Genomic DNA, 19,435 nt, shown 5'->3' on the forward strand with positions numbered 1-19,435 from the left:
TTCTTATCTCACAGAGCCTCCCAGGAGGAGCCACGTGATGTCCCACAGCCTCTCATCAGCAAAGCATTTTCTTTCCTTCCAGTTTTGTCTCATGACACCCAGGCATGCTGAGCCTTTCAGGCATGCTGCTACAAGAATAGCTAAGCCCCACCTCCAACCCCGTCCTGTGAGGGCTTGAGAAGGGCAGCCTAAAGTGCCATGTGAAGACATGCAGGGTGGTCAGGTGACTGTCATCTTCCCTTATTCACCAACCCTAACCACCATCGTGTGACCCCTGGGACAGGGTAAATGTTCCAGCTTGTCTTCCTGCAGAAGTGAGAGTGCTACTTCTCCCCTTGAGGAACAAGAACCCATCCTTGAGTTCTCATTTTCTTTCTCCTTCTCAAAACCAAAATAAAGCATCAGGGTTCCTAAGCAACTGTTGGGTTGTCCAAAGGAAGGGGCTGAGAAGGAAGTGGCCACTCAGACTTTTATTTCCTGTGATGCCTAAGCAACTGGTCAAGTCAGGACTTTGCAAACACTAGGAAGCCTGGAGCTCTCAAGGCAATGGTTGATGTAAAATTGTTTCCTTGGCTAGTATTGGGCTGTATGATAAGTGCCTTGAAAGTGTATTTTCCTTAACATTGATAGAGTATCCTGTGGATCTGAAACAGTTGCCATTCTATAGTTTCCTGATTCGCTTAGCACCTGTTTCATGTAGTTTCTCCAGGGGAGGAGTCCTTTGAAGACCTGACTGAGGAAAGCAAAACTCTGGCCTGGAGTAATATCACCAAGCTGCAGCTACATGAGCAGTACAAGATCCACAAAGAGTAAGAGTGCCTCGAACAGCTTCTCATCCTGCAGTCCTCCCGCAGCTCCGAGATTTACAGTACAGTTCGTAACAATACCAAAAGTACACTTAAGAAATGGCAATAAAGTAATAAAAATAATAAAATAATGCTATAGTGGCGGCCACCAACACTTGGTGAACTGTGTTAAGGGGTCATAGCGTTAAGAAAGTTGAGACCACCTAGTCTGTTTAAAAGCTGGGAGTTTGGCATGGGAATGAACTGTAAAAGACAGTCACATGGGAAAGTGTCCATCTAATGTTTCCTTCATTGGTTCTGGCCTTCAAAATGTCTATGCAGATTTGTGAAGTCAAGGTAGCATAGGAAAATGAGTTTGGGTCGCCATGCTCTCCCGTCCTATCACTGCTGTCATATGGTGTTCTGGGATGAGGTTAGCTGCACACAGCCTGTAGTGTTGTACCTCTAAGCTGTACATACCACCCCTCAAATCTTAAGAAGTGGGAAATTATGGAACAAGCACGTTTGTCATCAAGCTTTGAACTTACTGATAGTGTAGGAAAAGGTACATCTTAAAAACATATTAATAACAAGGCCAGCATGGCCATGCAGTTGTTGAGGTGGGAATTTAGGTTCCTAGAGGCCAAGTGAGAGCCAGGCTGGTAGGGTGGCCATCTGTAATCTCAGAACTCAAGAAACAGAGCCAGAGGGTCCCTAGGCAAGCTGGCTAGCTGGAGAGTCAAGGAGAGACCCTGCCTCAATAAAGTGAGTGGAGAGCCATCAAGGGAGACATCTGACATCAACTGTGGGACTCCACATGCACACACCCCCAAAGATACATGCTAGCTTCTCTTAACTGCCCCCCCAAAGGCATCTAGGAAGCGACCATGTAGTCCAAGACAATGCAGTGAAGGTGTGAATAAACCTCTAGTGCTTATACAAGTAACAGTGATTGACCTCAGATGTTCTTTAAAGGGGGCTACTAGACCCACATAGATACACATTGGCAGACATTAGAGACAGTGTGTTCCGATGGAAAGAAGCCAGCAAAGGTAAAGAGTTAGTGTCACCACCTTGGGGATGGTCAGGTAAGGCAGGATTGTAGGAGAAACAGTTTCCACTTGCCAGGCATTGTTCAGCATTGTCTGCTGCAGCTTGGAGAGCAAAGAGGGGGAATGTTTTATAGTAGCAGGGCAAAAGTGGCCATTGCTAAGGATTGGCTTGTAGTGGCAGGGACATGTGGAAAACAGTCCAAGTGAAGAAGCTACACAGACAAAATGAAGGAAGCCTAGAAAAAGTGTCCTCACACACAGCCGGCGGTAATCCTTGAAACTTTGCTTCTCAACAGGGCGGTTACAGGGATAGCAGTGTCTTGCAATGGCTCTTCAGTCTTTACCACCTCCCAAGGTATGTTTGTCTTCCTGCCTGAAAAGCTCGTTAGCTGCGAGCACAGAATCGGAGCCGAGCTGTACTGGCATGTGCTGCTTCCATAGAAAATAGACTAGAAAATGTTTGTTGTAGTTTGCCAGAAAAGGGAAAGCTTCCTGACGCTGACATGGTTGCCTGGATGAAGTCACAGGCAAGAATTGTCTCTTGCTATGGTCTGGCTTACTTCTGACTACCTTACTGCAAGAGGTTCCAGGTCTGTTGGTGGCCTACAGAACTCAGAATGGTGTGGAGTAGTAGCCAGGGCGGAGGCTGACCTGGGCTGTTGTGGTGGTGCATGTTAGCTTGTGGAGTGCAGGTTTGCTGCTAGTTTTACCTTGATATTCAGCATATAGCTCTATTTTTTTTGTAGGATATAATATGACATTGAATACTAATATTGATAATTTACCTGTGCCTTATTAATAAGACTTAAAACTATATCTTAATGATACATTAGACTTTGGTTACCCTGATCTATGAAAACATTAGCAGTATTCATCTCATACAGCACGTGTGTTTTCCTGGAGGTGTGTCAACATCATTAATTGAAGTGTGTCCCAGTGGAAAGGGAATATAGTTGCTGAGCTTTAGCATCAGGACAGCCAGTTCTAACAGAGCTAGTGATTGTTTCCTCTTCTTCAGTCCTAGATTCCCACAGGAAACTGTAGTTTCCACACATGATGTTTAGAAATGATACTGTACAGCTAAGCACATCCAGTAGATGAGTCCCCGCTACCACATTCTGTTACTGTGCTGTGTCATCTGTGGCATTTCATTCTCTTCACATACCTCCTGGGAGTCTGTAAAACAGAACTCTGCACAAGGTATACAGAATGAATGTATAGGATGCCACATTGAACACATCAGGGAACCAACAGTGCCACTCTGGAAGGAGGAGGACAGCTGGGTTTTGAAGATTTTCAGCACTGTGTTGACCATTAAGCAGCCAACAGACAGTTATGTCCTTTAACAAAGGCTCTAGTGATGTGGTTCTCAAACTTGTGACCCCTTTTGGGGGTCAAATGATCTTTCCACAAGGGTCATATACCAGATATCCTGAATAGCAGATATTTACAGTACAAGTCATAACAGTAGCAAAATTATAGTTATGAAGTAGCAGCAAAATAATGTGATGGTTGGGGTCACCACCACATGAGGAACTGTATTAAAGGGTCACAGCGTTAGGAAGGCTGAAAACTAGTGGTTAGCAGAGTTTCTCTGACATCGCTTGTCAAATTTTTCAGACATCTGTACCCATGTGGCCTTGTGAACCATGAGCTTTATATTTATGGCCATCAGGCTTCAGGTCTTCCCCAGCTTAGTAAACACTACCACTGCTTTGTGGATTTGCTAAATAAAAAGGATGCATTTTTGTACAAGTCAAAATTGTGTTTTTGTTTCGATTCCTGAAGTTTTAATTTTCAGGATTCATATTTCTGGCTTATATACTTACTGATATTTGCCTCAAGGTTACGATTTCTTCCTCAGATGCACGGTAGGCTTAGGTTTTGTGAACATTCATGGGACACCACCACCTATGAGATTAGCACTTATGTTGTCTTTAACCTGGCAACTTCTAAGTAGGAGAGCATCCTTGGTTTTGAGAAAAGTGTTGTGGCTGCTTTTGGTTTTGAAAAATGATCAAATTGTCTTCAGTAGATTTTGTGGTGAGCGCTCAGACCTGCCTAAAAGAATCAAAAGCAAATTGGAAAGGTGTCCCAAGATTAATGCCATCTCTCAAGAAAAGGTCCCATGCTGTTGTGTTTTATCTTCTGTGTTTGTTCTCAAGTTAGTGACCAGGAAAGTCTTCCTGAGGTTTCAGGTTTATATATTTTCATGAATTCAGTTGCAAAGATTAGGTTGAAATATGAAGTTTTATTGTAGAGAAGAAATTTATTCAAAGTTCGTTCTAACAGTGTACCATGTTGGCTATCTAGAAAGTAGGTTATGCATGATGGAATATCTGTATCAACATTCAAGTAAGTTGTAAGTCTTGGGTTTTATTTGTAGAACTAAAGGTTATCTCTGAGACTTTTGCCCCCATGATAGGTGACTGCTCTGTCATTGAGCCTCTCTTCTGGGTTCATAAGAGTTTGTGTTGGTGAATTTGCACAGGATCTCTTAGTCAAGGACATTAGACATTTGGGTAGCTTATGTTATTTTTTTTTTCAAGGCAGGGTTTCTCTGTATAGCCCTGGCTGTCCTGGAACTCACTCTGTAGACCAGGCTGGCCTTGAACTCAGAAATCTGCCTGCCTCTGTCTCCCCAGTGCTGGGATTAAAGGCGTGCGCCACCACACCTGGCTCAACATTTGGGTATCTTAATTCCTGCATTATTAATTATTACTACAATTCTTTTATAAGTTAGTCGTTCTCCCAGCCAGTGTATGCACTTGATTGGCATCTGAGCTGCCACGGGGCCTGAAAGCATTTGACAGGCACATTTACAGCTCTTATTGTGTCTGCACCCCTGATCCCTTCCAGGTTTATCTTCAACCTTACCTTTCTTTTCACCTCCATCTGGTAGCTTTATAAAACAGGGGTGTGTTGGGCTAAGCTCAGGATTTTCAGTACCTGCGTTAGGCACTGTTCCCTATACAACAAATCATTTCTCTTCCTCAGTAAAGGAAAAATAAATAAAAATAAAAATACTTCTCATCTGTAAGTAATTTGGAACAAGAATGTCACTCTATAATTAGGCCATTCATTTTTAAAAACTACTTCTATTGCCAAAATCTTTGTTTTCTTAAAATAAAAATTGGACCTGCAGAGATGGCTCAGTAGTTTAAAATACTTGCTACTCTTTAGAGAACATGGGTGTGGTTCCCTGCACACACATCCTAGTCTGTGTAACCATCTAGAACTCCAGTTCTAGGGAAGCCAACACTCTTTTGGCCTCACACACAGCGGGCACACATGTATTATACACATACATGCATGCAAAAACAACACACACACACACAAACCTGTAAATCTTTCTTAAGCTTTGTTTTGATATTAAGGTTTCTGCCAACCCTCTTCTGTAACTTTGCACTCACTTATGTGTGGGGCTTCCCTGAGTCTCAAGAAGGCCTTTAGAAATGTCCTACTATACTATATCTGTGCTGCAGTTGTGGGGTTTCAGCTGATCATGAAGTTATTATACCTACTAGAATCTTACTGTTGGCAAGGTCTCAGACTATTCAATATATATACTTAGTTCTCGGTGAAATGTCACTGATGCTGCCCTCTAACAGTTAGTAAGGCCACTATCCTTTGGCATCTTAGGAAATCTTTCATGTCTATGTTCTGACTCTTAGATTCCACTTTGAAGATGTTTTCTAAGGAATCCAAAATGCTACAAAGAAGTATATCATTTTCCAATATGGTAAGTTCATTTATCAGTGTTATGGTAGAAGTTCATTGAGGATTTGAGCATTTGCCTAGAATGTGCAAGGCCTTGCCTGAGTGAGTCTTGGATGTGGAGGGAGGCTTGGCATAAGGAAGGGAAGGGAGGGAGGTAGGAAGGAGGGAGGGCTTGTTTCTATGTGCTTCTTTCTAATACTAGAGTGATTTCATTTTAACCAAAAATCTTGAATACTCAGTAGAATTCTCCTTAATAAGTCTATCTTTTCTTTTAGCTATTCGAAAAGAAATATTTCTGTACTACTTAAATACTTTAGGTTCAGTGCTATAAAACAAGTTATTAAAGAATGTGCCTTATTTTTAAGGTCAATTCTCCAGGAGATTTTGAACTTTCATTAGGAACAGTGTATAATTTGCATAGCCACATGTCTGCAAAACAGAGAGGGGTATTTCATTCTTATGAATCTATTCCAGATTAGCCACATTACTCCAGCCCTGTGGGAGCACGAGAGGCATCAAGATGGGTCAGTGTATTTCTGGCAAATTTGAGCATTTGGGAGAAAGCCCTACATCTAGACTTAGCCAGCTCTGGGCCCTGGGTAGTTTTGAGGAAAGCCACTATAGAAAGAATTTGATATCAATCTTATCATACTAGTGAAGGATCTACTAATTATTACAAATGATTGATATCAACTCTTTTATATTTCAGGCTTTATCATCTTGTTTACTTTTGCCGGGAGACACCACTGTCATAAGTTCTTCTTGGGATAACAACGTGTATGTATCCGTGCCTGCTTCTTTGTGATTAATTCTGCATACTTCATGGCTGTCTCCCATGTGGATAAGAGGGATAAAAGGCCTTTCACGAGGAGACACACACTGGAGATGAGGACAGTATTACTGGATTCAAATGCCATTGTTTTAGTGTAAGAATTTCTCCAGTTAGAATCTATTTTTCTAACTTTTAAACTCAGGTGAAATATAGCTAAGACAGTTGAGAAATAATCTAATTTCAAATTCAAATTTTGAATTTTTTTTACTTAATAATACAAGAACAAGAAATTTGTAATTCCAGTATGCTTCAGCAGTATAGAATTTAAGAAACAATATTTGTTACTTAAATGCATGTTTAAGAATCTTAAAATTAAGCTTGGATATTATTTTAATAGTTGTTGTTATCTTTTAGCTATTTTTATTCCATAGCATTTGGAAGACGCCAAGATACACTGATGGGACATGATGATGCTGTCAGTAAGATCTGTTGGCATAACGACAGGCTGTACTCTGGATCTTGGGACTCTACTGTGAAGGTTTATATACACTTAGTAACTGAAAATGTTGGATCATAAACTATTGCGAGCCATTCAGCTTCCTATCAAAATAGTCAATCACTTCACTTTTTCAGAAACTGTGTAAATAATATATAAAGATATATTACTATTGCTTCTTCTTAAATATATTGTTTTATTTTTGATAGTTTGATACATGCAGATAATGTATCTCGATCATATCCAACACAAATCTCCTTTCCTTTTTACCCTGGACTCTCCCAGTACTTCCCCCTCCCATCTTCAACTCCTCCTCCTCTTCTATTAAACCCAGACTCCAATTAGTGTTTTCTGCATGGAAAATGGATGTAGGCCATCCACAAGAGCTTGAGTAACCCATCAGATGCCATACCTGGGAAGGAAAATGGCACCCCCACCCAACAAGTTGCCAATAGTTTCTTAGCTAAGAATAGAACGTCATGGGGACCCATCTTGTTCATGATGGGATATTGTGGAAGTCGAATGCAGGTAACCACAGCTGTTGTGAGTTCATGAGAGCCATAGCCCCGTCACATCAAGAAGACAACATTTCATAACACTCCTGCCCATCCTCCAGATGGTTAGGGCCTTTGTGTACTTCAGGGAACATCTTCTCTGACCCAGGTTGAGGGCAGCACCTACCAATGGGTCTAAACATATATTTAGAAGGCAGATTGGCAACTTGGATCTTCAGCAAAACAGCAATATTAGGCTTTCACCTAAGACCCTGGACTTCCCCAGCTGTGGGCTTTTGACCAGGTTAATAGGACAAGACATGAATTCCTCCCTCTAGAGTAGGCTTCAGATCCAGTCGGAAAACCATTGTTGTACAAAGTAGGCACACTTTGACTGGAAGGTCAGTCTAATAGCACACAGGGTCCAGTGACTGACACTAAAAGCTAGCCAGCAAAGAAGAAATTTCTAGGTCGTTTCCAACTTGATTTCCTATATCCTTCAATACAAGTGTGTTGTGTCTTCAATAAAAATAGGGTTTTACTATGCATTTTTGTGCAGTGTGTTCACCTCGGTGTTGACAGGCATGTTGTTCAGAAACAGAATCTGAACAGAATCTTGTTTGATGACTGGAACTACTAGTTGATCAGTTAATCCTATCAGTGCAAGTAAAGTTGAAGAATCACTGAAAGATCAGTGCGTTTAGATGTGGAGCAAGCATCCGTGTAACATTCACTGTTTCTGTGCTCCAGGATGCCACAGGCCTTTTCTTCTCTTATATGGTCTTCCCATGCAAGCCACTCCAGTGCTCCTTAGGTTTCTAGTTTGATTCTGTGTACAAGAAAAAAAAAAGAAAGAAGAAGGAAACAAAAACTCTTATGTTCTTTGCAAAGTTTGTCAGAATTTTTTCTCCAGCCTTATAGATGTGTTTCCTGTATACAATTTTAGTAACTTGGAGGTTCAGGTTAATGTTCTTGAAACATTATTAGACACCACCACACTTCCGTGTTCACATTCCCTTGATTCACACAGTGCTTCAGCTGCACAGAGCAGCACATTCAGGGGCTGGGCATGGACAGAGGCGGGTGTGTGCTAGCGGGGAAGAGGCCCAAAGGGCAAAGCTGGACCTGGCCCAGCATCTACTGGCAGGCAGGCTGGATGGGAGGTTTTTTCAAATGTGTTGAGAATTTTGTATTAAGGTTTAAAAACCCCTTCTGCAATGTGCTCTGTCCTAGGTGTGGTCCGGTGTTCCTGCAGAAATGCCAGGAACAAAAAGACACCAGTTTGACTTACTGGCTGAGCTTGAACATGATGTCAGCGTGAGTCCAGCAGCAGAGCTCTAGGTCCAGAGCGGGGTGGGGCGGAAGTACCTGGCTTTGTGTGTGGTTTTCCCCCTCCCTTTTTCATATTAGAGACTATAGGCAAACTCTTTGGAAGACCTGCTAGGTATTTGATTCTGCCTTCCTTTCCCTCTCTAATTTGTTCCTTTGTACATTCCCCTGAGAATTAGCTTCTGTTCCTAATTAATTTTCAAACTGTCAGTTCTAAGGTGGGACGTAGTATCTTCATGTTTTCTGACCTAGAATGTGAAGGGACCATCTGTTCAGGAGACACAATACCCAAAGCTAAAAACAGTGACAAGCTGTCTGGGATGGCCAACAGTGCACAGACTTGTAGCAGAGCCAAACTAAAGCTTGTTCCTGGTTTGTTTGTTGTTGGTGGTGGTTTTCTGTTTGTTTGTTCGTTTGTTTTGGAGTCATTCTGCTGTTTCCTGGGCTATAATGTACAGTACTGCTTTGTTCAGCAGCCATGGATTGATGCTAAGTTTTCAGTCTCCAGATACGAGGTTAAAGATACTTAGTATTCAATTCAAGATGGGATTCAAATGGAGAGATTCTTTGTTCCATAAAGCCTTCAATCACGGGTCAGTCCCACTGCAAGCAGTTTGGCACCTCTGTATGACTTATTACTCAGAGATAACTTTTTAAGATGTTTTTAATTGAAACAGAATCACATCATTTTCTACCCCCCTTTCCTCCCTTTAATCCCTCTCATCTAACCTCCCTTAAGTCCCTATCAAGTTCCCCCTTTCAAGTTGATAGCCTCTTTTTAAAAATTGTTAATACTCATAGGTATATGTGTATGTACAAAAATATATAAATTCATCCCGCTGAGTGTGTTGTGTTGGTGGAGTGTAGATGGTTTCAAGGCTGACTGCTCTGCATTGAGCACCAGCCACACAAGGCTCATCTGTGGGAGAGGCTAGTTCTCCCTCTCCAGCAGTCCTCAGTTGCTTGTAGTTCTTCGTCTAGTCATGAGACCCTGTTTAATTTCCCTTCTGCACATTAGCATGTCCATGGCTAGTGCCACTGTTCCAACCTTGTTTATGCAGCCATTTTCTCAAAGAGACGATTTCACAGGCAACTTCCTGGTATCTTGGCTCTTACGCTCTCTGCCCTATGTTCCCTGATTTTTCCTTGAGCCATAGATTCAGGAGCTGGGATATAAATGTATCCACTGGGGCTGGGTTTCTTACACTCTATTTTCTGTGATGGTCCCCATGTGCTGTATTGTAAGAGAGGGGTGGTAATTGTACTTATCTTTGGGTATTAGGATAAGTTTAGAATGTAGGAACAAGTTACCAAGTCATGACCTCACTAGTCCCCTACTTTAGGACTGTCCGAGCAGTGCTTCCCCCTGTTAAGAAGGCCTTAAGTCGAATGAGATAGCTGTTGGTTGGCACTGATATGGGAGTGCCACTTACTGTGCTCGCTCATATCTTACCATGCCGTAATTGTCTTGGTTCCCAGGCACTGCAGCTGGGTAGGACTATTCAATGGCTTCCCTCCCTTGGCAGCTTGTATAGTAATTTCTTGAACTGTGGAAGCAAGGCCACAAGAAAGGAGTTTTCAGATCAGATCCAGCTCAAGTCATCTGAGTTATGTGTCTTACCTACAGTGTGGAGGTGTGGAGTCTTCAGGAATAAGAGTCCACCCTCAACCCCTGAGAGGCACCCAAGAGCTATATCAATAATCTGTATTATTTGAACAGTCACTTGGACTACCGTAACCATTCAAAAGGCAATTCTGCCTGCCTGGACTAGAGTATTTGTTAGGCTATGATTCTGTGGGGAGTACTGTCAGTCCAGGTGGCTTAGTGTGTGTGTTTGTGTGTGTGTGTGTGTGGATACGTATGCTTTCGTATTGTGTATAATATTGTGTATAATTTTATCTCAATATAGTGTAATATTATTCCTTTATCAAACCACCTTGGTATTTGCCCCTCGTCTCTACTTCCCTATTGACCTCCCTGAGCTGGAGCCACTTCTTCATATTCTATTTCGCATTCCACCTATACCTGCTATCCCTCCCACACACCTACGGTTCCTTTACATTTCCCTGGTTTCTGTTTTATAGACTCACATCTGAAGATTTCGAGCTAGGAACTGCAGATGAGAAAGAACACGCGCCATCTGTCTTTCTGAGTCTTGGTTTCCTCACTCAATACAATCTTTTCTAGGTCCATTGTTTTACCTGCAGAGTCATATTCCTTTACAGCTGAGTAGTATTCCATTACGTAACTATCACATAAGTAGCATGTTTTCATTATCCCATTATCTGCTAAAGGACATGTACACTGTTTACATTTCCTAACTACTGTGAATAGGGCACTAACGGGCATGGCTGAGCAACTGTCTATGGCACAGGATGTGGGTCTCTTTTGGGCATATGCCAAAGAGCTTGGTCATTTAGTTGATGAGTTTTCAGTACTGATTTTCAGAGTAGCTGCACCAGTCTGCATTCCCACCAATGGTGAATGCAGGTTCCTTTGTCAGTTGCCTTGTTGTCTCAGCCATTGAGATCGTGGTGAGATGAATTCTCAAAGTTGTTTTAAATTTTCATTTCTCTAATTGTCAAGGATAACGTATACTTTTTGAAGTATTTTTAGCCATTTTTATTTCTTCCTTCTCTGTTTAGATCCTTAGCCAATTAAGTCATTTGTTTCCTTGACTCGGGTTTTTTTTTTAGTTCCTTTTATATTTTGAATATTAATCCAAATATTAATCTGAATATTAATTTTTCAAGTTGACTGTTTCCTTAGCTGTATGGAAGCTTTTAAATTTTATGTAGTCCTGCATTTCAGTTGCTGGCCTTAATTCCTTGGCTAATGGAGTCATGTTCAGAAAATTCTGATACCTGTATCTTCTAGGGTACTTGCCTATGTTTTCTAGAAGTTTTAGCATTTCAGATTTAAAATTGAGGTCTTTGATCCACTTGAATCTAATTTTTGTGCAACAGGATAGATATAGTATAATTTCATGGGTAGACATCTAGTTTTGCCAGCAACACTAAAGAAGATGCTGTCTTTCTGTAGGAAAACGTTTCTTGCCTTTTGTCAAGTAATCGGATGACAGTGCTTACGAGTACTAATATATTTATATTTGTGTCTTCTCCTTTATTCCTTTGGTCTAACATGTCTGTTTTTGTGCCAGTACCAAGTTTTATTACAAGTCTGGAATAACAGTCTCTCCTTGATTCTGCTTTTTGTTCAGGATTGTTTTAGCTATCTGGGGTCTTTTCTGGTTCCTCTTGAATTTTATTTTGTTTTTTTTGTTTTCAATTCTTTTTTTTTTTTCTTTGAAGGATGTTGTTGTGGATATGTTGGTTGGGATTGAATTGAATATGTAAATTGCTTTGGCAAGATGCTCCTTTTCATAAATTGATCATGAACATGGGATGTCTTTACATTTTCTAATGTCTTTCTCAAGTTTTCTTCAGTGATTTAAAGTTTTCATTGTAGAAGTCTTTTACCTCCTTGGTTAGGTTTATTCAAAGATATTTTATTATGTTTGATGCTACTGTAAGTACACATACCCATGATCTCTCTCTCTCTCTCTCTCTCTCTCTCTCTCTCTCTCTCTCTCTCTCTCTCTGTGTGTGTGTGTGTGTGTGTGTGTGTGTGTGTGTGTTGATGTGTAGAAAGGTACTGATTTTTGTAACTTGATAGTGCATGCTGCCACTTCGCTGAAACTGTTGTTTCTCCAAGTTTTATGGTAGAATATTTGAGATCTTTTATGTACAGTACCAAACCACTGGCAAATAGGGATATTTAACATCCTTTCCTATTTATTTCCTTTACATTTTCTTCTCTTACCTTATTGCATCAGCTAGTGCTTCTAGCACTATATTTAGAAGGCCTGCGGTAGTGGACAGCCCTGTCTTCTTCCTGACTAGGAGATTGCTTTCAATTTTCTCCATTTAGGATGCTGACTGCAAGCTGATCATATATCGCCTTTATTATGTTGAGGTGTGTTCCAGCCAGTTCCCCACCAGTTCCCATCAGCCCTACTCTGCTAGGACTTGTATCCTGAGTGCACGGTGGATTTTGACAAAGGATTTTTCTGTGGCCATTGAGATTATGTGCTTCTTGTGTTTTCGTCCATTTGTATGACATATTCTGTTTATTTACTTAAGTGTGTTGAACTAGCTACATTGCCAGGATCCAACACCAACACCAACTTGATCTCTTGGGTATGTGCTTGTATTCAGTTTACCAGTATGCTATTGAGGATTCTTTATTTTATGTTCAAAGGGGATATTGGTATGTAGTTTTGGTTTTTGTTGTGTCTTTATGTGATTTGGGTAGTAGAGTAATATTGGTTTCACAGAAAAGCGTTTAGGAGAGATCCTTTATTTTTATGAAGAAAAGAGGATTGGCTGTGGTTTTGTAAATCTAGTAGTTCTGCTGTGAATCCACTGAGCCTGGACATTTTCAGTCAGAATGATGGCTTTTTATTACCATTTCAATTTACTCCTGTTTCTATGTCTGTTTAGGTTGTTGCTCTCCTCTTGGTTTAACTTTGATAGTTTAGATGAGTCAAGAAATTCATCCTTATTTTGTTTTTTAAGATTTTCCAACTTAATGGAGAATGGACTTTTAAATTATTGACTTATAATGTTCTGTATTTTGATTGTCTATTGTAATTTTTCCTTCATATTCTTGATTCTCTTAATATGAGTCATCTCTTTTGGTTAATTGGGCCAAGGGTTTGTCAGTTTTCTCAAAGATCCAGCTCTTAGACTCATTGATTCTTTGTACTGTTTTGTTTCTGTGTCATTAATTTCTGTCTTGATTTTTATTTTATCTTACAAACCACTTGGTCTCCTCTTGATTTTCTAAATTCTTGAATAGCATTATTAAGTTATTTATCTATGATTTCTGATTTTTTCACTTTTGTTTTTTAAGACAGAGTTTTTCTGTGTAGCTTTGGCTGTCCTAGACGTAGACCGGACTCACAGAGATGTACCTCCCTCTATCTCCAGAGTGCCGGGATTGAAGGCGTGCACCACCACTGCCCAGCTACCTTCTGACTTTCTAATGTAGACACTTACATATAAACTCCCCACGTGGGCCTGCTTTCAGTGTGCCCCACAGGCTATGCTTTCATTCTCACTTATTCTCAAGAATACTTTCTTTTATTTTTTGACCCATACATCATGGAATAATGAGTTGTTAAATCTCCATGAGTTTGTGTACTTATTAGAGTTTTGTTTGCTGTTTTGTTTTATTACATAATGGTTGCAAAGGATACAGTGGATTAGTTCAAAGGTTTGCTTTGTGTGCCAGCATATTTTAGAGAAGCTCTTATGTGCTGCTGAGAGAATGTTTATTAATTGGTATTTTTGGTAGAACATTCTATAGATATGTTAGGACCATGTGAGGTAAGATAACATCCTGAAGTTTCTCTGTTTTTTTTTTTGTTTTTGTTTGTTTTCTCTTGTTTGTCCAGATGACTTATCTACTGGAGAAGGTGGGTTGTTAAAAATTATACTATGATTGTGACTGTGTTAATCTGTCCTTAATTACATTAGTATGTTTGTAACTAACTTGGGCACATCAGAGTTTGGTGTATACATGTCTAATATTGTCATACATTTCTGACTAATTAATGTCTTGATTAAAATGAAGTACTTTTCATAGTATCTTTGATTAGTTTCCATTTGAAATCTGTTCTTTCTTATGTTAGAATGCCAAGCCTCTTTTCTTCTTTATTCTACTTACTTGGAATACTTTTTCCATTCTTTCCATGTGTGGAACCTATTTTTAAAGCTGAGGTTTTCTATAGACAACATATAATGGATTTTGATTTTTAATCCACTAATATTTAAAGTTATTATTGAAAGGTATGTGTAGACTGCAGTCAGTTTGATTTTTTCTGGTTTGTGTTTAGTTGTTTTGTTTGTTTGTTTGTTTGTTTGTTTAAATTAGGCTTCATTTCTTTTCTTTCTAGAAAAGAAATGCTGTACTTTGTGTCCCTCCTCTCCTCCAGTCAGAGTTTTGCTTCTAGCATTGTTTAGTGGTTTGGTTTTGTTCTTTAACTAGAACATTTTTGTTTTTCAGGATATTTAGACCATGGAAAGATTTTCTTTCTCCTGCAATTATGGCAGACACTTTTGCTGGATATGGTAAAAAGTTGGCAATTGGTCTTTCCGAACGTGGACTGCATTGTTCGAAGCTCTTCAAGCTTTCAGAGTTTCCTTTGCAAAATTAGGAATTGTTCTGATTTGTTTTCCTCTGCATGTGACTTTTTTTTTCTTTTGCAGATTTCTCTATTCCGTACATTTAGTGTTTCATTGTGATACACTGTGAGGTTTGTCTTTTTGGGTCTTGCTTAGTTGAGGTTCTCTGTGCTTCTTGTGCCCATGCCTTCTTGTATGGGCATGTCTTTCCTTAGTTTGAGGAAGTTTTCCTTCCATGATCTGGTCTGTGCTACTCTCTTGGGAGTCTTTCTTCATTATGCCTATAATTTGAAGATTTGGTCTTTTGATGATGTCCTATATTTCCTGTAAAATCCTTTCATGTGTCTTAGAAAGTTTCATTTTCTTTGCTTATTTAATATACATCCTCTATCTTCAAGTCCTGATATTCTGTCTTCTGCTTAGAAGATTTTTCCCCTGAATTTTCTCATTGGGTTATTTTTTCGATTCATCTTGGCTTGTGTTTCCATCTCTTTATTAAATTCAGTTTTGAAATCTTAAATTATCTTTATTGAAGTTCTTGGATATCTCTCAGGTGTTTGTTATGCTCATGTTAGACTTAAGTGAAGTATTTATGTCTCATTAAATTCCTAAATGAATTGTTAGATAAAAATGTGATTGTTCTTTTAAATTGTACCCTAAGGTTCATCTAGGGAGTTCTGAGTAGAGAACACTTCTATAGGGTTAGTGAGTGAGAAGACATGGTGCTGTGGTCTTTCGTTGTTCATTTTTTTGATTTGACCTCAGCTTGTGGACTTCTTGGGTGTGTCTGGTGTGTTAGTCTGGCCTTCTTTAGACTGGGCCAATGCAGGAGATGTATCACCTGACCTAGGCCAAGTAAAGCTGGAGCAGCTGTTTAATTGGACCAAGAAAAGAATGCTTCCAAACCACAGCTCTAGATGTAGGCCAGGAAAAGGGGGTCACAGGTGAACTCATCGCTTCAAGTCATTGCTTCAAGTCTACAATTGGGATGGTGAATTTGCAGACAGCAGGTTGGAGGGAAGAAGTTAACTTTTTAAAGATTGTGTGTGTGCGTGTGCGCATGTGTGTGTGTGCGTGTGTGTGTGAGAGAGAGAGAGAGAGCACAGCTGAGTGCAAGCATTCCTGGAGGACAATCGGGCATTAGATCTGCTGGTGATTGGAGCTGCCGGCGTTGTGAAGCACTTGATTTGGGCGCTCAGAAGCTCCCTCTTACTAGGAGCAGTGCATGTTATTAACCACTGAACCATCTCTACATTCCCACAGACTTCTTTTTTTTAGATTATTTTAGGCCATTTGAGAACAGCACTAAAACTCCCTGAATTGTTTCATATACTTGTATTTTTTTTCTAGCATCCTTAGACCTTTACTTCATTTTAAAACAAATATCCATTTGATAAAATGCTACTAAAATGTTATAAGTCACATTAGCTGTACCAGCACATTGCATAGTAGTTTAATTTTTATCATTGTGGGTGGACAGTTTAATGAGCCTGGGATACATAGCTAATGAGTAATCTGATTCAATTATTTATCACTATTTCTCCTTAGGTCAATACTATCAATTTAAATGCTGTGAGCACACTGTTAGTTTCTGGCACCAAAGAAGGCATGGTGAATATTTGGGACCTCACTACAGCCACTTTATTACACCAGACTTCATGCCATTCAGGGACAGTATGTGATGCTGCTTTTAGCCCAGGTACGTGTTATCCTTTTCAAGGGTCATCTCATTATAGGGTCTAAGAAACTGAAAACAAAACAAACCATTTCAAGAATACAAGCTCAAGGAAAATGAAACAGGGAGTAGATTCAGAAATAAAGGCACTTTCTGAAGCAGCTCCATGTGTGTCTTTCTGGCAGATAGTCGCCACATCCTCAGCACGGGTGTAGATGGATGTCTCAATGTGATTGATGTGCAGACGGGCATGCTCATCTCCTCCATGGCCTCAGAGGAGCCGCAGAGGTACAGTTGCCAAGTGGCCATGATAACATTTACAATATATTTGTGATCGTTTGGTCACACTTGGCCAGGGTCACATACTTTTTATGACGGACTGTCTCCTGATCATGCTCTTGCAGGTGCTTTGTCTGGGATGGAAATTCTGTCTTATCTGGAAGTCGGTCTGGTGAGCTGCTTGTTTGGGACCTCCTTGGAGCAAAAGTCAGTGAGCGGATTCAGGGCCACACTGGTGAGTGGAGTCTAGCTATCTTCATCTGTTGACTTTTGACACAGGTCCTCATTTCTAATAGGGAGGACTCTCTTGGGCAGCCACCACCCAATGTGTTCTCTGTGCTAACATTTCCCTTGCACATTCTGATTGGCCAGTGGTTATGTCCTTTGGTTTCTTTAAGGTTAATATTTGTTTTGGCCTCTGAAAGAAGTCTTTACTTTCACATAGAAAATTGCAAACTATGGCAAAGCTGAGTAACAGACTTTTTAAAATAATGCAGTCACCAAGACAATGCAAAAGTAAAGTACCATGGAAACTAAGGTCTCCTGCCTACTAGTGTCAGGCTGCAACTCCTACATCCCAGGCTTGAGTGGCAGTTTGGCAGTGAGTCCCATATGGATCTTACTGAAAGCACCGTGTGCATAGAGCTACACAGTATGCACAGCATCGTGTGAAGCTCGTCTGCTGCCTTTGCCTTCGCCCTTGCACACTGCTGGAGATCCACTTCTTGCTCCCCTCACCCTGCAGAGGTGAGACTTACCTGCCTACCTTACCTCTCTCACTCTTACACATACAATTTCCATATGCTCTATTTCTTAAACCTCTATCTTAAAATTATGTAGCTATGTTCTCCCCCTCAGTTTAGTAGGTTTTTTTTTTCTTTTTTTTTTATTAGGTATTTTCTTCATTTACATTTCCAATGCTATCCCAAAAGTCCCCCATACCCCCACCCCCACTTCCTTTAGTTGGTTTCTTAACAGCTACAATTTTTATGTGAGCCTTTCAATGAAAAAGACATAAAATCACATGGCTGGCTACAGGCTGCCCAATTCCCTTTCCATACATTTCTCTATGTGTCTTTTACCGTTCGCCAAGGAGTATGTTTCCATCAATCATTTTGTTTTTAGATTCATAGTGAGATAGTTCACTCCTTGTAAGTTCTTTGTAGAAGCAAGTTTTTCTCTTGTGAGGCTATTCTTGGGCCTGGCAAACACAGAAGTGGATGCTTACAGTCAGCTATTGGATGGAACATAGGGCCCCCAATGGAGGAGCTAGAGAAAGTACCCAAGGGGCTAAAGGGATCTGCAACCCTATAGGTGGAACAACATGATGAACTAACCAGTACCCTGGAGCTCATGTCTCTAGCTGCATATGTATCAAAAGATGGCCTGGTCAGCCATCAATGGAAAGAGAGGCCCATTGGACATGTAAACTTTATATGCCTCAGTACAGGGGAATGCCAGGGCCAAGAAGTGTGTGTGTGGGGGGGTGGGGGGGGGGCTTTTGGGATAGCATTGGAAATGTAAATGAAGAAAATACCTAATTAAAAAAAGGAAAAACAATAAAACCATGTATTGACAAAACGAAAGCAAACCTTTACATAGTTTATAATAGGAACACAAGGTATGCTGATTACTTCCTATGGCAGGCACCACATCTGCACTTGGTTGAACTGCTAACAGAAATTTCTTTCAGGTGCTGTGACATGCATATGGATGAACGAACAGTGTAGCAGTATCATCACAGGAGGGGAAGACAGACAAATTATGTTCTGGAAATTGCAGTATTAAGTGCCTTTTCCTCTCCATCAAGTACAACCAGACTTTAAACTGGTGAATGTGCAATGATAGTACTTACAAGTTTTACCACATGAAGAATTTGTGGTTTCAACTTCCTAAATCATGGTGACTTCATTCAGAGCCATTTGTTGTCATCCATTAAGCAGATATAACATGGCAGTGTTAGGGGAAAGGACAGAGAACTAGCAAACATGACAACCGTTTGAAGACTACTGGGTGTTCAGGATAAACCCAGTTGGACTGAGGAACATTGGACAGCACTGGCCAGCTCAATCCCCAAGAGGAGACTCTGTATTCAAGCTGCCCAGGTTCTGATGGTAACATGGTTCTTTAATGTGCTTTCATGGACTGGTTCCTTTCTGCAGTGCTGTGTGCCCAGATTCTTAATAACAGTAAGTCTGTTACTGTGTATAGCAATGGTTTATATTTCATTATGCTACTAAATGTTCATCTTTTCTACATTAAAAATATTTTTCTGTAATGAAAGCACTCTTGTCTTATTTAAATAATTTAAGAATCACAAGTATTATTCCTTCTACAAAACCATACTTAATGAAACAAACACAATTTCATTTCTTTTGGACCTATATTCAGAACCAAGCCCAGAAAGCAAGGGGGATAATCAAACTGAGAATTATAAATGTCCAACAAGGTAGCCTATATAGAAACTGCAATGATTTTCTTTTACATTCAGTCTCTGAACAGCAACTACAAGATTACAAATTTTCTGAAGCATGTTATAGAGAAAAGGAAACATGATATAAACATGTTATAGAGAAAAGGAACCAGACTAAAGTAGTAGAACCTTGAGTTAGTTTTAAGTGTCACTAATACATGTGGATGGTCT

The 19,435-nt window shown here is 40.2% G+C and overlaps 1 protein-coding gene across 2 annotated transcripts in view; it reads left to right on the forward strand.

Annotated features, from left to right (window-relative positions):
* The window catches only part of Nsmaf (neutral sphingomyelinase activation associated factor), a 54,568-nt gene extending 35,494 nt beyond the window's left edge, over nucleotides 1–19,074 (forward strand). For both annotated transcript variants that reach the window (XM_085839502.1, XM_021160709.3), the window contains 10 exons: nucleotides 701–809; nucleotides 2,134–2,192; nucleotides 5,512–5,579; nucleotides 6,267–6,334; nucleotides 6,744–6,867; nucleotides 8,553–8,636; nucleotides 16,386–16,536; nucleotides 16,698–16,800; nucleotides 16,917–17,026; nucleotides 18,485–19,074. In XM_085839502.1, coding sequence (XP_085695628.1) covers nucleotides 701–809; nucleotides 2,134–2,192; nucleotides 5,512–5,579; nucleotides 6,267–6,334; nucleotides 6,744–6,867; nucleotides 8,553–8,636; nucleotides 16,386–16,536; nucleotides 16,698–16,800; nucleotides 16,917–17,026; nucleotides 18,485–18,579 — 971 coding nt within the window. In that variant the 3' untranslated portion in view covers nucleotides 18,580–19,074. The remainder of the gene's footprint in view (nucleotides 1–700; nucleotides 810–2,133; nucleotides 2,193–5,511; nucleotides 5,580–6,266; nucleotides 6,335–6,743; nucleotides 6,868–8,552; nucleotides 8,637–16,385; nucleotides 16,537–16,697; nucleotides 16,801–16,916; nucleotides 17,027–18,484) is intronic.
* Nucleotides 19,075–19,435: the final 361 nt, after the last annotated feature.

The sequence above is a fragment of the Mus caroli genome, unplaced genomic scaffold, assembly GCF_978045245.1.
Source record: "Mus caroli unplaced genomic scaffold, Mus_caroli_1 scaffold_6, whole genome shotgun sequence".
NCBI lineage: Eukaryota > Metazoa > Chordata > Mammalia > Rodentia > Muridae > Mus > Mus caroli.